This window comes from Dendrobates tinctorius, unplaced genomic scaffold (genome assembly GCF_039654945.1).
Source record: "Dendrobates tinctorius isolate UK_male_01 unplaced genomic scaffold, ASM3965494v1 ptg000156l, whole genome shotgun sequence".
NCBI lineage: Eukaryota > Metazoa > Chordata > Amphibia > Anura > Dendrobatidae > Dendrobates > Dendrobates tinctorius.
In genome coordinates this window covers 7649733-7669513 of record NW_027361823.1, presented here as the reverse complement: position 1 = coordinate 7669513, position 19781 = coordinate 7649733, and the positions used below count along the sequence as shown (strand labels likewise).

Here is a 19781-nt window from a genome sequence, read left to right as displayed (position 1 = left end):
TTTTTAAACCCTCCAGGCAGCAGCAAAAAAAAAAAAAAATAATCAGTGCAAAAACTGGCAACGTCTAATCTGGCGACAGGTCCTCATTAAATTAGCATTCTTAATACTGACTTAAGACTGTGCTTTTCCGTCCTGCTCTGACCAAATTCATGTAATTCACCAAAATATCAGTGATGTTTTATACCACATTTTTAGTGGTTTAATATGACCTGTAGTGTAAAAGGTAATCAGAAGAAGGCTTGGATCCCTGTCAAACCATGTTCTTAAAAGCAAGTGGTATGTCAATATTTAATCCAGTTTTTAGCATGTGTACGACCAAATATAACTGATAAGCAAGTGTAATTCACACCAACAATTAGGTCTCCAGGTGGCTGGATTCACATTATATAATCAACAAACCAAAACAAGAAAACTTAAGTTGACCTGTTATAGACTGGTGGTCTGCACCCTGTCGTTTTCTAGCTGTTGGGAATGCTGGTAGCAATAGTTTCTTAAGCAGCTGGAGAGACCACTGTTACTGACCAACAAAATGGCAAAAACGGTGAAAGATTTGTAACAAAAAAAAAAAAAAAAGCCAAAATCTTTGATAATGCACTTCACATATTGATACTGTCAAATCAAAAATAGTTGAGCATTAGCACAAGTCTAAATTTATTAAGGCAATGGATAACAAGCCAAGAGAAGTCTGCAGGCTCCCAGGTGCTTTCTCTATTAAAGTGAGAGCAGGCATTAAAAGGTGGTGTCCAGTCTTGGGATAAAAGTCTGCAGACTTTAAGCGTGCGCTGTCACAATTCCACACAATTGCACGCAAGCAATTACGAGGTCCCATGCATGCGAACTGCATGTGTGTGGCCATGTGCCGACTAGACGTGTGCAGAAACACAAACGAGTGTAGTTAGGATGTAACCAAAAGTAAGCAAATCTCATGCATGGAGGTCACAAGACTGTCCCCTCATACCAGAAATATGGGGAATCAAGACTGTGTCCCCAGCACAGAGCGCCTGCAGAGTTCTATCCCGAGCCTGGTCAGTTTGCTAAAGAGCAGTTCTCAAAAGTACTGCTGTCCTTGCCCACCTTTAATGCAGTCACAGTGACAGCCAGGAAATCACAAGGGAAGGTGGAAGCAGCTTTTACCTTTCTGCCTTCCCATTTAATTTTTATATACAGCTCTCAGCTGGCTAACACCAGGACACCATCATGTTATAACAAAATGACCACTGCACAACACCGGGGGAGGGACATTAAGAGGTGGGAGTGAATATATTTTTTTTTTATTTCACTGGTTATTAGCTAATCCTGGGCACCAATACACATTAAATGTCTGGGTGGTCAGTGTTCTACTCTAGAGAGAGTGACATTCTAAAAATGTAACTGCATAGTCAAGTAGCTGCAGGAGCAGGCAGTCTAAGGGTGTGTGCACACGCTGCGGATTCTGCTGCGGTTCCGCAGCGGATTTGGCCGCTGCGGGTCCGTAGCAGTTTTTGCTGCGGTGTACAGTGCCATTATTCCCTATGGGAATAAAAAACCGCAGTGCAGACGGTGCGGCTTTTTCCACGCGGTTTTCCTGCGGTTTTGAAACCACAGAAAGAATTGACATGTCAATTCTTTCTGCGGATTCCGCTGCAGTTTACCATCTCCTCCATTGTGGAGATGAAAAACTGCAGAGCAATCCGCAGGTCTTTTGACCTGCAGATTTTACAAAATCTGCGTGGCCAAATCCGCACCCCAATCCGCAGCGTGTGCACATCCCCTTATTAGACACAGCCAGACTCCCCGCAGATAAGGCAGAGACTGTTATTACCGCAACTGCCATTTTTGTCACTGTAGAGCACTGAACAAGCACTGTGTATACAGAATGAAGTTTTTTTACAAGGTGACCACATGATCGCTGGATGTAGGGAGGGAGCAGAATTTGCTGGGTCCTAAGAGACCCAGTCAGCTCTGCTGTGCAGCCAGGAGGCAGATATTCCTTTGAAACTGGGGCTTATAATCCAGTCACAGGAAAAATTTACATGGTGAAATTTATCTGGTCTTGCCCTGAGCAAACTGTAACAAAGCGCAACAAACATAACTGGATGGCAACCACCTGCTCCCTAAACAGGACCAGCAATACACGGCCAGAAATCACCAATGTGAGAAATCACTTGGTAAATAATTTTATCCTGGGTCATAGCCGAAGAAACAATTCACAAACCTTTTTCATCATCTTGTTCTGTTTGTGGAAAAACTCAACCTTTATGTCCCCACAAACAGGAAGAGGCTGCGGGAAATCAAAATACATGTACTTCTCCTCGCGTCTTGTAGGTCCTGTGGGGGATGTAAATATCTTAACCTTCAGCTGGTAGATGACAAACTGGGGATCTACAGAAGAAAGTGTAAAGGTAAAGAGAAAGTTTATGGAGAATCAAGTCTGAAAACTGCCACAGATTAATAGACTTAAGGACACATTTTGCCACAAGTTCTGTGAAATCACAAAATGATGGATTTTGATTTTCTTTTAAAGTATCACAAAGATAATTTGACCATACAAATGTATCAATTTCTTGAGTACAGCACCAAGGTTATTCCCCAATAAAAAATATATATATGCATACTAGTTATAGTTAGTCACTGCATAGGCTATAATGACATAACACATCCACGAGAGGAGCTGTAACTGGGGAATGTAGGTAATGTGCACACTGTCTTTTTCAAGTGGGTCAGCTCCAAAAGGCACACGGAAAGCTTATATAAAAAAAAAAAAAAAACTTCTATGTAGAAACTACTTGCTGTTCACATGCTCAATGTATTGAATCTCAAATCGGTTCATGTTTCCGAAGACGTCGAGAGGTTAATAGAAATGGTCTGAGCATTCTTTAGGCAGCTTCCGCTCTAGAGACGCTCTTTACGTTATAGTAGAAGTCAATGGGAAAGACAGGACTGTGAGCATTTTGACAGATTTTTTTTGGTTGAAAAGCAGTTTCTTCATTGTTGGGAGTTTAAAACACAAATAAAAGTTTCTGCTAGGGTCTTCTTCCTCGCTTCTTTCTGTCCAACCAATCAGTGGGGTGGGGTCTTAGGACTCTGATGCTCACCAATCAAAAGTAATGAATGAAACACATCTGCTACCCTTTTAACTTTACTTCATCCTCTTATTTAACAGCTTATATTGCCGAGCGCCGGCTGCAGTAATTATTAGAGAATGAAACTTAAGACAACCACTTAATGAGCACTACACACCAATTACCAAAAACCAAGCTGTGATCTGTGTTAGGACACACTATTCAGGTGCACAAACCAAAATGCCGCAGATATTCGGAACAGGAAGGGTGGAGGCTGTTAACTCACAGCACAAAATGCCAGAGGAAAACCACAACGGAGTGCAAAATTGGGACAATGGTACAGAAGGAGTCTAACGTCTTCAACCAAAAAAGTAACCCTAAGTGGAATAAAAAAGGGGGCTTATTAATACTATAATACTAGTCTCCAAACTGAGCCTTTCACAATTTGTTGTTCTGAATCATTATGAAAAAAGGTAAATGGCATACTATAGTTAAATACAAAAAATGCCCCCCACCTCCTCCCCCAGATAAGTAGATACTTCAGCTTTTCAAGTTCATCAAATTCCATCACAGCAATGACACTGTCAGTTTGTGCAAGGATTCCAGGACCACAATTAGAAATAGTCTATTCGATTAGTCCAAAAACCTACACAGAACGTCATATACCATTCTCCACACCAAAGTTTGTCAGATGTGACTGTCCACCCTTTACAAAAGCTAGATAATGGATCCCGATATGGAAGACAACCACACGAAGCAATACACCTTTTTCATACATATTGTATTAGCCAAGTTTTCTACTCTTATTAATTTCTACATTTTAACTGCCATAAAAAGAAAGTCACTAAGAAAATGAACTTTAGCATAAGAAGTGTTGTCATAGGGACAGTAAATTGTAAGGGTTTTATGCTCAGGGCAAGGAAATTCCAGCACAGTAAAGATCCCAAACCAACAGGAATGTAAAGCAGATTTCTGCAGAATGTATAAATTCTTCTTCTACACAATGAGGTTGCAGCTCACCTTCAGGATTACACTAAAACCAATATAAAATTGGGAGATCCACATTAGGTTCTATTTACTTCACATTTTCAGTCTTTGACCGACGCACATCTCAGATGAAAGGCTGTGACATATGCTACTGTACGGGCATACAGTATAATAAATCACCCATAGGCTCTCACAGCGGAGGTATATACAGCATTATATACACCTATACACCATTTACCAATACCGTCATATAGAAAGGTGAGAGCAAGTACACTCAAGGTATATAAATGTACACTGGCCATACAGAGGCTGAATGCAAATTTCTCATTGCTCTGTTCATCCAATATAAGGTCAATTGATACACTTGGCTGGATGCTTTTTCCAGCATATACGCCAAATTCGGGGGCGAGAACAGAGACAAAACGTTCTTTCAGCAATGGCTGATGAATGTCAAAGTCAAATTTGCTTCCCCCCCAGTATTCCTATGGCAGACCAAACAAGCAGGCAGTTCCTGTAACGAACCTCTGACACAGTAACCTTGCCGGAAATATTACAAAAATGTCCACCATTACCAGAAACAGGCAATAGCAGGGAAAAAAAATAAAACCAAGACAGACTGGTCATACTTACTGCAAGTTCCTCCGCTGAACATTGGAATAGTTTCAAACATCATCTTGTGAAACAGAAGTGCCACTGGTCGGTAATCCAAATTATTTTTTAACAAGTAGCTGTAGTAATAGACATAACGCCTTTGGCTGGGAATTGTCACACCCTAAATATATAAAAGGACAGTGTTAACACATTTGAGAAGAGCATTCTCAGTCTTTACAAGTATGGTTAATGTACAAGATGCGCGTTTAGTTCTTCTGTGCACAGATTGATAGAATTAAAATAGAAAAAAAAAATTTTAAATGTTCGGTTAAAGGCAAAGCCAGTCTCCAAGACACGACCTTCACGATTCCAGTTACCTTCTTGTCTCGGGTCCGCACTTCTCCATAAAAATCTAACGCTTCTTGTGCCTTTAGAAACTTGCCTCGATGTAGCAAATATGCACAAATCATTACCCCTGTACGTCCTTTGCCAGCTTTACAGTGGATTGCTGCTACATTGTCGTTTTCACTTAGCCACTGGTCGAGATCTTCACAAAAAGGTTTGATTAGTTCTAACTGTGGTGGATTGTGGTCTTCAAAAGGATATTGTGCAACTGCAAAGAAAAAAAATCATATGAGGTTTGTTGCTCTTTTGCTCGGCAAATTACAAAAATATAACAGCAATTTACATTAAAGATGATAGAAGAAAAATGAGGCAAATAAGACTTTTAGTTTGATGTGACATGAGATAAAGGAGGACAGACATTAGACCTTCACTGATTTCCCAAATTAAGTGCCCACTGGATCACATAAAAATGACTTGTGACGACATATTACAGGCAAGTACGAATACAGTGATACCAAACTCGCAAAGTTTGTTAATTTGTTAAGGGATAAAAGTAAATCAGGAATTTCTACAAAATTTTTTTTATTAATACCATTTTTTGGATAGATGCAATGTCCTGAGCACTTATTGCATTTTATTTGGGAAGCAGTTGCGGCAATTAAAGGGAACCTGTCAGCACTTTTGGCCGATATAAGATACGGCCAGTGTCTTTCAGGGCTTATCTACAGGATTCTATGCTGCTGTAGATAAGCCCCGAGCTGACCTGAAAGATAAGAAAAATAAGTTTTATTATACTCACTTATACTGGTGTGGTCCGATCCGATGGGTGTTGCGGGTCTGGGTCCAGCGCCTCACATCTTCTTGCGATACAGTCCTCCTGCTTGCTTCCTTGCTTCTGTAGCGGCTCCTGCGGAGGCATACTTATCTGCCCTGTTGAAGGTAGAGCAAAGTACTGCAGTGCGCAGGTGCCGGGAAAGGTCAGAGGCCCAGCGCCTGCGCACTGCAGTACATTGGTCTGCCCTCAACAGGACAGAGAAGTACGCCTGCGCAGGAGCATGATGCCAGGGAGCTGTGAACCAAGCAGGAAGGCGGCACCCGCAAGAAGATGGGAGGTGCTGGAGCCCGGACCTCCCCAGACCGCCCGCCCCCCCCCCTCCCCAGATAAGTATAATAAAACTTAATTTTCTTAACTTTCAGGTCGGATCGGGGACTTACTACAGCATTAGAGAATGCTGTAGATACAAGATATGGCAGCTGCCTTTCAGGGCATATCTGCCAAAACGGGTGACAGGTTCCCTTTAATAAAATTCAATTCTGGCCTTATATCTTGATCGTTTGTAATTTCTACAGATCATAGTGATGCCAAATAAGTTTATTTCTTCAATTTTGTTATTTTTAAAGACGGATATAAGGTTCAAGTTTCTAAAAACCTTTTTTTGCCCTTTGTTTTTGGTTCCCTTAGGGAACTTAAACTTGTGATTGTCAGATAGTTTGCTTTATATAGTATACTGAATTACTGTCTTATGAAGCCCAGCCACAGACTCGTGATCATTGGAGCATTCCTAGGGGCTCCGACATGGCATGCATAAGGGTCTTCAGCAGGCCCTTGGCAGCCATGACAGCCAATCAGCACAAGAAAGAGCCTTGCAGGGTGGGAGTTATCATACACCGCAACAGTTAACAGCAGAAAGTAGAGCACAGATGCTGTCAGAGTAACCCTGCCAAGTATCTGCTGGGTACCATGCAGGCTAAACTCCTGATCTTACAGCATAAACAGATACATGCATTGGATCTACTAGTATGCCCAATGGCAGGAAGGAGATTAAAGTGTTGGTCTTATGATGAATCTTCAGTAGGCACTAATCCAAGGCCTCCTAGCTTCCAGCTTGCCAAGAGTTTGGGGTGGGGGACTTGTGAAGTTAGGACTAGAGATGAGAAATTGTTCAGCTCCTTCCTTATTCCACAAGCTATAGCATTTACCGAATAAGCTGCAGAGGGAACCCAGCTCTCCATGCATGTGTTGTGACAGTGAAACAGCCGCGACACATGCAGCTGCGGCGCCGGACAGCTGATCAGCAGGAGCGATCCAGGTAGCAGTGTTCCTTCTGCAGCTTATTCGGTAAGCGCTATCGCTTGCTGAATAAGGAGGGAGCCGAACAAATTCGCTTATCTCTAGTTAGGACCAGCAGCAATTTTGCATCACTTGCACGAACTGTGCACTCTCCCATGTGCTCATTTCTAAGGTGAAAACCGCTCTGTACTCTGGTGCTGCTCAACTGTTACTGCAGATTTAATATTTTAACCAAACTGTCGTAAAAAAAAAAAAAAAAAATTTAAAAGGCGAAATTAAGCCTTTCACAAGTTACAGATTTACATGTAGGATATGGAAACCATAACACAATACCAGCTGAATAGAGAACATCTTATCTACACACTGTATTTTCTACAACTGACCCATGGAGCACATTTTTCATCCTACAGCATATCAATTCTTTGCGCAGATTTCATACTTAGCAATTGTAAGTATAACATCTGCAGTGAAACCGCAGCAAGATACGAACGAAAGTCACAGTTTTTGCTGGAGTGATGTTGTGTATTCCTCTTTAAAAGATGTGAACTTTGCATACAGAGGTTGTACAAGAAACTGTTTTAGCAGGAAAGGAAAAAAAACAAAACAAAACAGAATGATCTTTCAGGTTGTGATCATATTTTCCTCCCATTCCACCACATTTCCATCTCAAAACATGACCGGTGTACTGCGACTTACCTCTGCAGCTAAATTTGTTGGTATCATAATGTCTTTCAGCACATCTACAAGTGAAGCAGAGAAAAGTTAGCTCCAGGGTCAGATACATTTTATCATGTTCGTTCACAGCACCATGTAGAGGACCAGCCTATCCATATTAATACCAATATAGCAAAATTGAATAAGGCTCAGCTTCACCAATGAATGTCATTCTGTACAGCAAACTTAATCTACTTGGTAACAAAAGAAGAATGTCTAATCATTTCCAATTCCTATTTAAGGCGCGCTCTTGTCCAGCACATTATTCTGCATTATTTAAAGAGATATGCAATTAAGACCTCAGCCATTGATCTTGGACAGCTCTGAGTGCAAAAGCCTTGTGATGTCATTATTGGCTTGTCTCCGTCACAGGACAATACACTCCAGACTGACTGCGTTGGAAAATGGCCTATGAATGACATGTCTGCCCATTGTTAGATAAAGTCTTGAAACACCTCAAAATGAGGGGAACAGTTAAAGGGGAAGCAAAGAAAACAAGCCTATAATTTTAAATCCTTTAACTCCTCATACAAGAGAAAGCAGACTACATTATTAAACACATGTAAAAGTACCATTCCAGTGGGTTTGGTTTTTTTATTTCACCATCTGTTAGCCATCAGTAATGTACGATTAATGTAAGCATTACTATACTAACTGGTGGCAGTTCTCTGCAGTTTCCAGCGCTGCTCTGATCCTCTGGATCAGGTGACCCAACCAGCTGACAATACTGTATTGCCGGAAGTCACTTTCTCAATGCAAGTGACACGGAGAACGAGACTCTCAGACTTACATCGAAGGTAACAGTTCACCAGAAAGAAAAATGCTATTAGCCTGCATATATGGGGTTAATCTGCAGGTTAATCACATTATTAACCTGCCTGACACATGCACTTACCCAAAAGCTTCAGGGAGAAAATTAACTTTATTCTCCTAGGCAGCATTCCGGTTTCTGTCATGGGGCAGCGGCGGTGCAGTTTCAGTATACAGAGCAGCGGTTGGAACTGTGAGCTTTGCATTGGGACCGGCTGTCAGTCAGGGACGGGGGCGCAGTTACAGCCATCACTCTGTATACTGAACCAGCTCCGGCCCCGTGAATTAAACTGGAACGCTGTAAGGGAGAATAAAGTTCATTTTCTCCCTGCAGCATTCAGGTAAACGCCGGCAGGTTAATAACACTATTAACCTGCAGAATAACCCCATATCTGCAGGTTAATAGATTTCTCTCTTTTCTGGTGACAGGTTCCTTTAAGAAATGATGCAAGAGGTGTGAACAGTCAAGAAAGATGTGATCACATGATGCAATAGAGGGACTGGAGCAGCACTGTAAATGGCAGAAGACAGACTGCCAAGTGTCTTAATGGTCCGGAGGCTAATAAACGATCAAACTGAAAAAAGCTACTGGCACAGTATTTATAGGGAACCTACTATGTCCCCCAAATGCTTTTAACCTACAGTTACAGGGTTAATAGCGTTCCAGTGCTGTCCGGCCACCTTACTGAAAAGTGTGGTTACAAAAAAAAAAAAAAAAAAAAAAAAAAAAAAAACACACTTAACTATTACTCCTGTCTTTCAGTCACAGAGGCGTGCCAGGAGGTACATAAGCGACAGCTGTAAGGACACCTCGGTGACAGCTCACTCTGCAGCGCATCTGTGAAGATCGTGCTGTCAAAGCTCTGGGCATGTTACATCCATCGCTCAAAATGCTCCATGTGACGAATGAAGCTGCTCTGTGCAGTGTGTGCTCACCGTGAGTGGAAGCCTGCGGCTCTCGGGAGGAATTACGCCACATTTCTCCCAGTAGCCGCACTCTCAGGAAGGCGGCCACACAACATTGGAACGCTGTTAACTGTATACCTTCAGGTTATTAGCATTTGGGGACATAACAGGTTCTCTTTTAAAGCAAACATGACACTAATAAATGCAGTTTAATCTGCAGGCATCTTATAGAGCAAGAGGAGCTGAACTGATTGATAAATACTTATGCGAGTATATTCACTGACTGACCATCTCTGTGTGCACATTTATACAGGCCAGGCTGTCAATCACTGACAGGACCACACACTAGCCTGGAAAGTCCAGAATTAGCAGAAATTTAAATTATAGTCTTTTCTCCCAAAACTATAATGTCAATCTGCTCCACTCCTCCTTTGCCATAATATAATACGGTGCCTGTAGATTGCGCCACGTGTGCAATGCGACAGGCTCCCTTTAAATCCGTTGCAATTCTGTAGCCTTTAACAATAATTAGTACCAGTTTAATCAGATTTAAAAAGAAACAATCAGAAACCAATATTTAAACCAATTGTCATTATATAAACAAGTGAATTTTAAGATCCTTTATTCTTCTGACACTTTCCATTTAGCAGTCTTTTGCTAAGGTTTTGCTGTATAGACTGACAAAATGAGCCCAGTCCTAATCAATAGTAAGCCAAACGACAGCTCTACTGTACTGAAGACACCTAAATATGGCAGATGAGCAAAAACCCATACACTTTACACTTTAGTATTGTATTGGCAGGGAGTTCGTATCTCTCCCCACCCCCACAGATAATTGCCGCCATGATGGATTTTCGGCGTTAGAATGCTTTTTATTCTACTACCAATATAGGCTGCTGCCAGAAGGGTCTGATACAGGGATTGGGTGGAGACAGGTCATAAATATTGGGGACTCCACGGTGCGTACACATTAATGGAAGGACTCCTAAGGACGGATTGCTTTGCAGCCGATTAACATTAATTTTTTAAGAATTCTTACAAAACTAAGAAGTAATAGAGCACTGGAGTAAGGATTATTCTGCCCTCAGCATCAATCAGGTGACAAATCTCCTTTAATAAAATGGATATACCAAATTGAGAGATCATATTGAGCAGTGGGGGGGTGGATCAGCTTCACAAGTCTACAAGCTGAAGTGCGCCGTCTATATATTTTATTCCCAATTCAACACGTGGTCACAGGCCATGGGGTGGGCAAACATCCAAGTCATTTAAAAGTAGATCATGTAACATGAACGGCTGCCAAAATTCCATCTAACCTCATCACTCCACCACCACGACACAAATCTCCATTAGGCCCCTCCAACTAATTGTTTCAGGCATGCAAGTCTGTAAAACAATACCCATCCACTCAGCCTACAGAAAGTGAAAGGCAGCCGCTTTTACCAGTTGTGGAGTTTAGAAAAAAGGAGGCAACCCCAAAATATACTTACAGATTGTAGATCTTGTAATGGTTTTTATGTTTGGAGTCCAAAAACCTTGAAAAGAATAAAAATACTACTGTAAGCAGCAGGAAATACATCATAAATAAGCATGATGATATTGAACACCTCTTTGAGAGGACGACGAGACATTAGAACGACGAGACATTAGAACAACCGCACATTTAGTGCATTTTGTGGTGCAGATTATTTGCTACACCGCTATATGTGAATGTCATGTACAGAGATTTTATTTACCCATTAAAAAAAGCATTTATGAATAATTTACCCCAGTTGAGGGCGATTCATTGCCAGACTGCAGGGACATGCTCCTCTGAACAGAGGGATGGTAACAATTTAAAATTCATATTCATATATCCAGGAGCAAGAAAACAGATGAAAAAGATGCTCCAAAATCATTTAAAAGGAAAAGTAATTAACAAAATCGACATGTACGGCAAAGCAAGATGTCCTCCTGTGGATGTCCACAATTCTAAATAGGTAAAATTCTACGCAGATTTTTTAATATGTACTTAGAAACCCACCAATACAATCCTGACTGCCTGCAGCCTCCACAAGGGGGCGCTTATGAGTAAACTTTAACTCGTTTATACAGTATACAGTGAAGTCAAGAAAACTGTACGGAATAAGCTGGAACTCTGGATCACACATTTCTGAAGATCATCCTTGGGAAATGATTCCATCATGCTAGAAAGGGGAAGAAGAAAATAAAAAAAAAAAAAAAAAAAAAAAAAAAAAAAAAGGTTGTTCACCCACTTGCTCCTGGATTGCTGGGGGAAGCTGCTCTTGGAGTATGGTTAGAAAGAATTCTTTATTCACGACCGTATTCTTAAGCAAAATAGTGAGCGAGCCCGCTACGCGAGATTAAAAGCCCCCATACATGAATGGTTTCAGGTTAGTTTAATGTGGGCATGATGCAGGACTCATGGTAGTGTTCACTTTTTTTTTTTTTTCCCTAAAACAATCATTCTTCCAGATGACCCAAACAGTGACAAACCTTGACAGAGGCCAGTCTCCAAAATTCTAATCCTCACGGTGCGTACAGATGTGCTGACATTTGCCTGTTGCGCTCATGTGTGGAGCTGCTTTTCAACCAAAGGAGAGGGCTCACCCATCAGTTTGCCTAAGAACGCTAGTTTAAATAAAGAATGGTATCAACAAATCCTCCAAAAGAAGCTTCTACCAACCATACAGGAGCAATTTGGTGATGAACAATACTTTTTTCACCATCATATCACAGGGCAAAAGTGTTAACTAAGAGGTACAGTGAACAAAACAGAACCTGTGATCAATCCTCAAAAAGCAGGTGGACAAATGGGACAAATTCTGATAAATTCCAAGCACCGATAGGAATGAGATGTCGTCAGTCAGGATTTGGCCCAGAAGATAATATCCAGCTGAGCTGACGAAATGTTGAAAAATAGGCGTGAACACTGTAAATATTGAGTCTGTGCATAAACTTCATTACTTAGGCCTCTTTCACACTTCCGTTTTTGACAATCAGTGAAGATCCGCTGATTTGGAAAAAAAACGGATCCGCCACTTGCGTTTATTTGTGAAAAAAAACGGAAATTTGGCGAAAATTTCGCAATTTTCCAACTTTGAATTTTTATGCCCTTAAATCACAGAGATATAGCACACAAAAAACTGAAGTAACATTTCCCACATGTTTACTTTACATCAGCACAATTTTGAAACCAAAATTTTTTTTTGTTAGGAAGTTATAAGTGTTAAAAGTTGACCAGCGATTTCTCATTTTTGCAACACCATTTTATTTTTACGGACCACATCACATTTGAAGCCACTTTGAGGGGTCTATATGATAGAAAATACCCAAAAGTGACACCATTCTAAAAACTGCACCCCTTAAGGTGCTCAAAACCACATTCAAGAAGTTTATTAACCCTTTAGGTGCGTCAGGAATTTTTTGAATATTTAAAAAAAAATGAACATTTAACTTTTTTTCACTAAAAAAAATACTTCAGGTTCAATTTTTTTTTAATTTACCAAGGGTAACAGGAGAAATTGGACTGCAAAAGTTATTGTGCAATTTGTCCTGAGTACGCTGATACTTGATATGTGGGGGGGGAACCACTGTTTCGGCGCATGGCAGACCTCAGCAGGGAAAGAGTGCCATTTGACTTTTTCAATGCAAAATTGGCTGGAATTCAGATCGGACGCCATGTCACGTTTGGAGAGTCCCTGATGTACCTAAACAGTGGAAACCCCCCCCCCAAGTGACCCCATTTTGGAAACTAGACCCCCCAAGGACCTTATCTAGATATGTGGTGAGAACTTTGAACCCACAAGGGCTTCACAGAAGTTTATAACGTACAGCGGTACAATTAAAAAATCATATTTTTTTCCACAAAAATGATCTTTTCACTCCCAATTTTTATTTTTCCAAGGGTAATAGGTCCCTAAAAGTTATTGTGCAATTTGTGGGTGTAAATGACTATTTGGGCACATGGCAGAGCTCGGAAGGGAAGCAGCGCCATTTGACGTTTTTGGCTGGAATTGAGATCGGACACCATGTCGCGTTTGGAAAGCCCCTGATGTACCAAAACAGTAGAAACCCCCCATAAATGACACCATTTTGGAAACTAGACCCCCCCAAGGAACTTATCTAGATGTGTGGTGAGCACGTTGAACCCCCCAGTGCTTCACAGAAGTTTATAACGCCCGTGCGTGAAAATACAAAAATCGTATTTTTTCCACAAACATGATCTTTTAGTCACCAATTTTTTTCATTTTCCCAAGGGTACAAGGAGAAATTGGACCCCAAAAGTTGTTGTCCAATTTGTCCTGAGTACGCTGATACCTCATATGTGGTAAAAAACTACTGTATGGACACACGTCGGGGCTCGGAAGGGAAGTAGTGACGTTTTGGAATGCAGACTTTGATGGAATGGTCTGCGGGTGTCATGTGCGTTTGGAGAGCCCCTGATGTACCTAAACAGTGGAAACCCCCCCACAAGTGACCCCATTTTGGAAACTAGACCCCCTAAGGAACTTATCTAGATGTGTGGTGAGCACTTTGAACCCCCCCAGTGCTTCACAGAAGTTTATAACGACCGGGCGTGAAAATAAAAATATCGTATTTTTTCAACAAACATCTTTTAGTACCCATTTTTTTTTATTTTCCCAAGGGTAACAGGATAAATTGGACCCATAAAGTTGTTGTCCAATTTGTCCTGAGTACGCCGACACCTCATATGTGGGAGAAAACTACTGTATGGGGGCTCAGAAGGGAAGTAGTGACGTTTTGGAATGCAGACTTTGATGGATTGGTCTGCGGGTGTCATGTGCGTTTGGAGAGCCCCTGATGTACCTAAACTATTGAAACTCCCCACAAGTGACCCCATTTTGGAAACTAGACCCCCCACGGAACTTATCTAGATGTGTGGTGAGCACTTTGAACCCCCAAGTGCTTCACAGAAGTTTACAACGCCTGGGCGTGAAAATAAAAAAATCATTTTTTTTCCACAAAAATGATATTTTTGCCCCCAATTTTTTATTTTCCTAAGGGTAACAGGAGAAATTGGACCCCAAAAGTTGTTTTGCAATTTGTCCTGAGTATGCTGATACCCTATATGTGGGGGTAAAACTGTTTGGGCGCATGGCAGAGCTTGGAAGGGAAGGAGCACCATTTGACTTTTTCAAAGCAGAATTGGCTGGAATTGAGATCAGACACCATGTTGCATTTGGAGAGCACCTGATGTGCCCAAACAGTGGAAGCCCCCCAATTATAACTCCAACCCTAACCCACCCCTAACCCTAATCTGAGCCCTAACCCTAGCCCTAATGGGAAAATGGAAATACTTTTTTTTAATTTTATTATTTTTCCCTAACTAAGGGGGTGATAAGGGGGGGGGGGTTGATTTACTATTTATGGCGATTTTTATGTTTGGCAGCTGTCGCACGCTAAAAGACGCTTTTTATTGTAAAAATAGTTTTTGCGTCACCACATATTGAGAGCTATAATTTTTCCGTATTTTGACCCACCGAGCCATGTGAGGTCTTATTCTTTGCGGGACTAGTTGACGTTTTTATCGGTACCATTTTTGGCCACGCTTTTTATTCCGATTTTTGGGACGCAGAATGAACAAAAACCAGCGTTTCATGAATTTCTTTTGGGGGGGTGCGTTTACACCGTTCCGCGTGCGGTAAAATTGATAAAGCGCTTTTATTCTTCGCGTCGGTACGGTTACAGCGATACCTCATTTAGGTCTTTTTTTATGTTTTGTCGGTTTTTTGCAATGAAAACAATTTTATCTAAAAAATAATTATTTTTGCATCGCTTTATTCTGAGAGCTATAACTTATTTTTTTGCAGATGATGCTGTATGGCGGCTCGTTTTTTGCGGGACAAGATGACGTTTTCAGCGGTACCATGGATATTTATATGCGTCTTTTTGATCGCGCGTTATTGCACTTTTTGTTCGGTGGTATGATAAATCATTTTTGGCTTCGTTTTTTATTTTTTAAGGGGTTCGCTAAAGGGGTTAACTAATGGGACAGTTTTATAGGGCGTGTCGCTATGGACGCGGCGATACCAAATGTGTACTTTTTTTTGTTTTTTTATTTTCAAAAAAATGAATTTATTGGGGAATATTTTTTTTTACTAATTTATTTAGCAATTTTTTTTAAATTATTTTTACACTTACTTTTTTTTTTTTTACTTTATTACATAGTCCCAGGTGGGACATCACTGTCCTGTGACAGATCGCTGATCTGTCACATCACAGATCGCTGATCTGTCACATCACAGATCAGCAATCTGTCACAGGCAGTTCTGCAGACTTCCTCATGCCTGCGCTTTGCAGGCAGTGAGGAAGTCAGCTCCCTACAGGCCCACGGATCCAAGATGGCGACGGGGGCCTTCGGGAAAGAGCCCCCCACAGCAGCGCTGCACATTGCGCTGCCGTGGGGGGCTCAGGGAAGCACGGAGGGAGCCCCCTCCCTGCCGAAGCTTCCCTTTAACTCCCGTACACCGCGATCGTGTTTGATCGCGGTGTACAAGGGGTTAACGTGTCGGGGGCGGTCCGTGACCGCCCCTGACACATTGTGCCGGGTGTCAGCTGTGATAATCAGCTGACACCCGGCCGCGATTAGCGGCGCTCACCACGTGGGCGCCGCTGATCGCATTAGACGTACTATCCCTTCCTTGGGAATTAAGTCCCAGGGCACATGGACGGGATAGTACGTCTAATGGCAGAAAGGGGTTAACATTCTTCATTTGGCGGATCCGTCAAAAAAAACGGACGGGTGGCATCCGTTGTCATCAGTACTAAAACGGATCCGCTATCCGTCCTTTTGGCGGATTTTAACTGACACAAAAAACTGAAGTGTGAAAGAGGCCTTAGGAAATTAGAATTGCACTTCAGTAACCAGAGAAACATTTGACTAAAAGAACTAGAAATCCCAAACCAAAATTGTGTCATCCAAAACTTTTGGCCACGACGGTAAATGGTGTCGCACAGGACACTAGGACGGAGGTGCTTCAGCAACGTGCCATCACAGCTGCTCACTAATGGGTTACACACACACACACACACACACACACACAACTGGTAGTGAGGATTTTGCCTTTCCCAGTAAGTCTACACTGAATACAGTCATTGTACTTAAACTTTAATGATCTCAAGAATGGGTGAGGGGTCTTTGATCTCCAAATCAATATGCATTTTTCCACTCCAGCCCTGTTCTCTGCATCTGGTTCTAACTTCCTGTTTGGCTCCATGACAGTGCAGTCTGCAGAAACAGGCTTTTCTGGGAGCTCATTGCTTCATCAGGAAGCATGTGCTGCATCAGAACGCTCAGGGTCCAGCTCAAATATTAGGGTTTTTTTTTTCCTCTAGCTCATTTTCTTGACTACCAAAGTGTGTGAAAACACGTGCTGAGCTAAAAGCTCTCAAGATCTTAGTTCAGTGGCTGGAGATCATTATTTGTCAATCAAATAATATGATGAATAAGGCTGAAAATGCGGTTTAACATCACATCCAGTATAATCCTGCATGCCCCCTAAAATGAAGGCTGGACTGATGGATTGTGCAGCAATCACTTCTGCACACTCTACATAGGAATCCGAGGCCCAGCACAATCAGTGCAGTAGGAGGCCTCCTATCGCTGCTGTATGGGGCTCCTTGTGTAACCAATGCTAGGTTACACCTTTATTTGTCATTGTGCGGCCTGGCTCATGGCCAAGCCTTAATACTGTTAAGTCTGAAAGATGGAGACAATTGTACAGGCAGTGTATGTGGACAGAGAAGATCAGCACTGGAGGAGGATCCCAGCTCTAGACCTCTGGGGCCTTACAGAAAGGCTGTGTGCACACGGTGCGGATTTAGATGCGTTCCTGCAGAGTTTTTGGACGCACGTTATTGCATCAAATCCACAGTGTATTGCACAGCCAATGTTATTCAATGTGAATTTAAGAATTGCTGTGGAAAAATTAGCACAGATTTGCAGCGGGTTTTTTCCCACATCATGTCAATTCTTTTTGCGGATCTGCAGCGTTTCTGCACCCACTGACTTGCATTGAGTCAGGCACATCCGCAGCAAAACCGCAGATATAAAAAAGATCTGCAGAGTTGCTGCGGATGTGGGTGCGAGAAACGCTGCAGATCGGGAGAAGTGTGTGGGCGAGACTATGTGCGTGTGTGTGCGGGCACTGCATGTATGACTCCAGCCTAACGCAGATTTTTTTTCTATTTATAGATCAATCTATCTATAGATCTGTGTGTGTAAACATTATTCTTCAATGGAGTATGTAAAATAAGAGGTTGGACAAAGAAATGACATCTTCGTTCTTTTTTTTTGTTAATTAATTTAACTTACAAATCTGCATGAAAAAAACGCATGAAAATCCGCATCAAATCCGTGCACATTTTTACCTGCGTTTTCTGCCAAGAGGTGCGGATTCTGTGCAGAAAATTCCACAGGCAAATCTGCAACGTGTGCACATACCCAAAAAGGCAATGCAAAAAAAGTACAGGATAAAAAAAAAAGCCTTAGAAATCTTCATGAAGTGGAAGGTAAATTTGATTAAATGCCAACTATACATCGCTTGGTACATCATATGATCTACACAATGCAAACATAACATTAAAGGGACACGAGTCAGAAAAAAATTACACATTTACATCTGGTTTGTGTTGCATGTATTCATTGAAAAAAAAAAAAAAAAAAACAATTTCAGGAAGCCATAAATCTACATTGGCAACAGACTCCATCCCCAGCTTTTGTAATGAAGCATCTAATTAGCATGTGCAGAGGTGATTGAGAAAGGAGGTGGCCCAGGGTCAGCTGGGACATCACCTATTGTGATTGGTGGATCCTGTGTCATCAGCTGTTTATAGAGGCATTACCTGTTAATTGTAATCCTGCCTCTGCCGATAAACTACTGCAGACTCACTGACGGCAGGAGGCAAGAGTAAGGGTGTATGCACAAGCTGCGGAATTTTCAGCGCGGATTTTGCAAAATCCGCAGCTCAAAAGACCTGCGGTTTATCTGCGGATTGGCATGCGGTTTGACACCTGGACAATGGAGGTGTAAAACCGCTGCGTATTCCACACAAAGAGTGACATGCTGCAGTTTTGAAACCGCAGCAAATCTGTGTGGAAAATTCCGCACTGCGGTTTTTGTTTGTCATAGGTACTGTACACCGCAGCACCAAAACCGCTGCGGATCCGCAGCACCAAAACCGCTGCGGATCCGCAGCACCAAAACCGCTGCGGATCCGCAGCACCAAAACCGCAGCGTGTGCATACACCCCAAAATAGCCCCAGTGGCCAGTGTGAATATTGCAAGATTCCAAGTTTTTGTTTTAAAGGGAATCTGTCACCCTTTTTTTTTTTTAGCTTTGCAGCTGCTGGCATAGACATCGGGGGCTTATCTACAGCATTCTGTATTGCTGTAGATAAGCCTCCGATGTAATCTGAAAGAGAAGAAAAATATGTTATATTATACTCACAGAGGTGGGCGGTCCGGTCCGATGGGTGTTGCCGTCTCGTCCGGCGCCTCCCTTCTTCATGCGATGACGTCCTCTTCTCCCATCCTGTAATGGCTCCGGCGCATTGCTCTGCCCTGTTGAGGGCAGAGTCCTGCAGTGCGCAGGCGTCGGGAGAGGTCTGGCGCCTGCCCTGCGCACTGCAGAATTCTGCTCTGCCCTCAACAGGGCAGAGCAATGCGCCGGAGCCATTTCAGGACGGGAGAAGAGGACGTCATCGCATGAAGGGAGGCGCCAGACCGGACCGCCCACCTCGGTGAGTATAATATAACGTGTTTTTCTTCTCTTTCAGGTTACATCAGGGGCTTATCTACAGCATTACAGAATGCTGTAGATAAGCCCCCGATGTCTATGCCGGCAGCTAATAGGGGATAACATGGGTGACAGATCCCCTTTAAATATAAATTGGGATAGACAAAAAAAAAAAAAAAATTATATAACACACAATAAAATATATATATATATATACACACATACATACACACTGAAGAGCCCGGCGCTGCCCGGGCATAGTAGCCAACTGTGGTTAGTTATAGCAAATTATAATTATCCTCCATCCCATAGTCCCGTGCCCATATACCCATCATACATATCCACGATCCCATAGTCCAGTGCCCATATACCCATCACACATCCTCCATCCCATAGTCAACCATTATGACTTAATGAGCGGCGGGGATTGCAACCTAAGATGACATCAGCGTCGCCATGGCAACCATTGTGACAGCATAATGAGGGGCAGGGCTTGATACGGACTCACTTTTTCCCCAGTATGTAGATAGGAGCAAAATGGTTTGGTGAATTGG

General features: G+C 42.2%; 1 protein-coding gene across 1 annotated transcript in view; it reads right to left on the bottom strand.

Moving 5' to 3' along the window:
• PTEN (phosphatase and tensin homolog) overlaps window positions 1–19781 on the bottom strand; it is a 73152-nt gene that overhangs the window by 21206 nt on the left and 32165 nt on the right. The window contains exons 3-7 of the mRNA XM_073548203.1: window positions 10956–11000; window positions 7732–7775; window positions 4997–5232; window positions 4659–4800; window positions 2195–2361 (exon numbers count right to left, since the gene is read on the bottom strand). Coding sequence (XP_073404304.1) covers window positions 2195–2361; window positions 4659–4800; window positions 4997–5232; window positions 7732–7775; window positions 10956–11000 — 634 coding nt within the window. The remainder of the gene's footprint in view (window positions 1–2194; window positions 2362–4658; window positions 4801–4996; window positions 5233–7731; window positions 7776–10955; window positions 11001–19781) is intronic.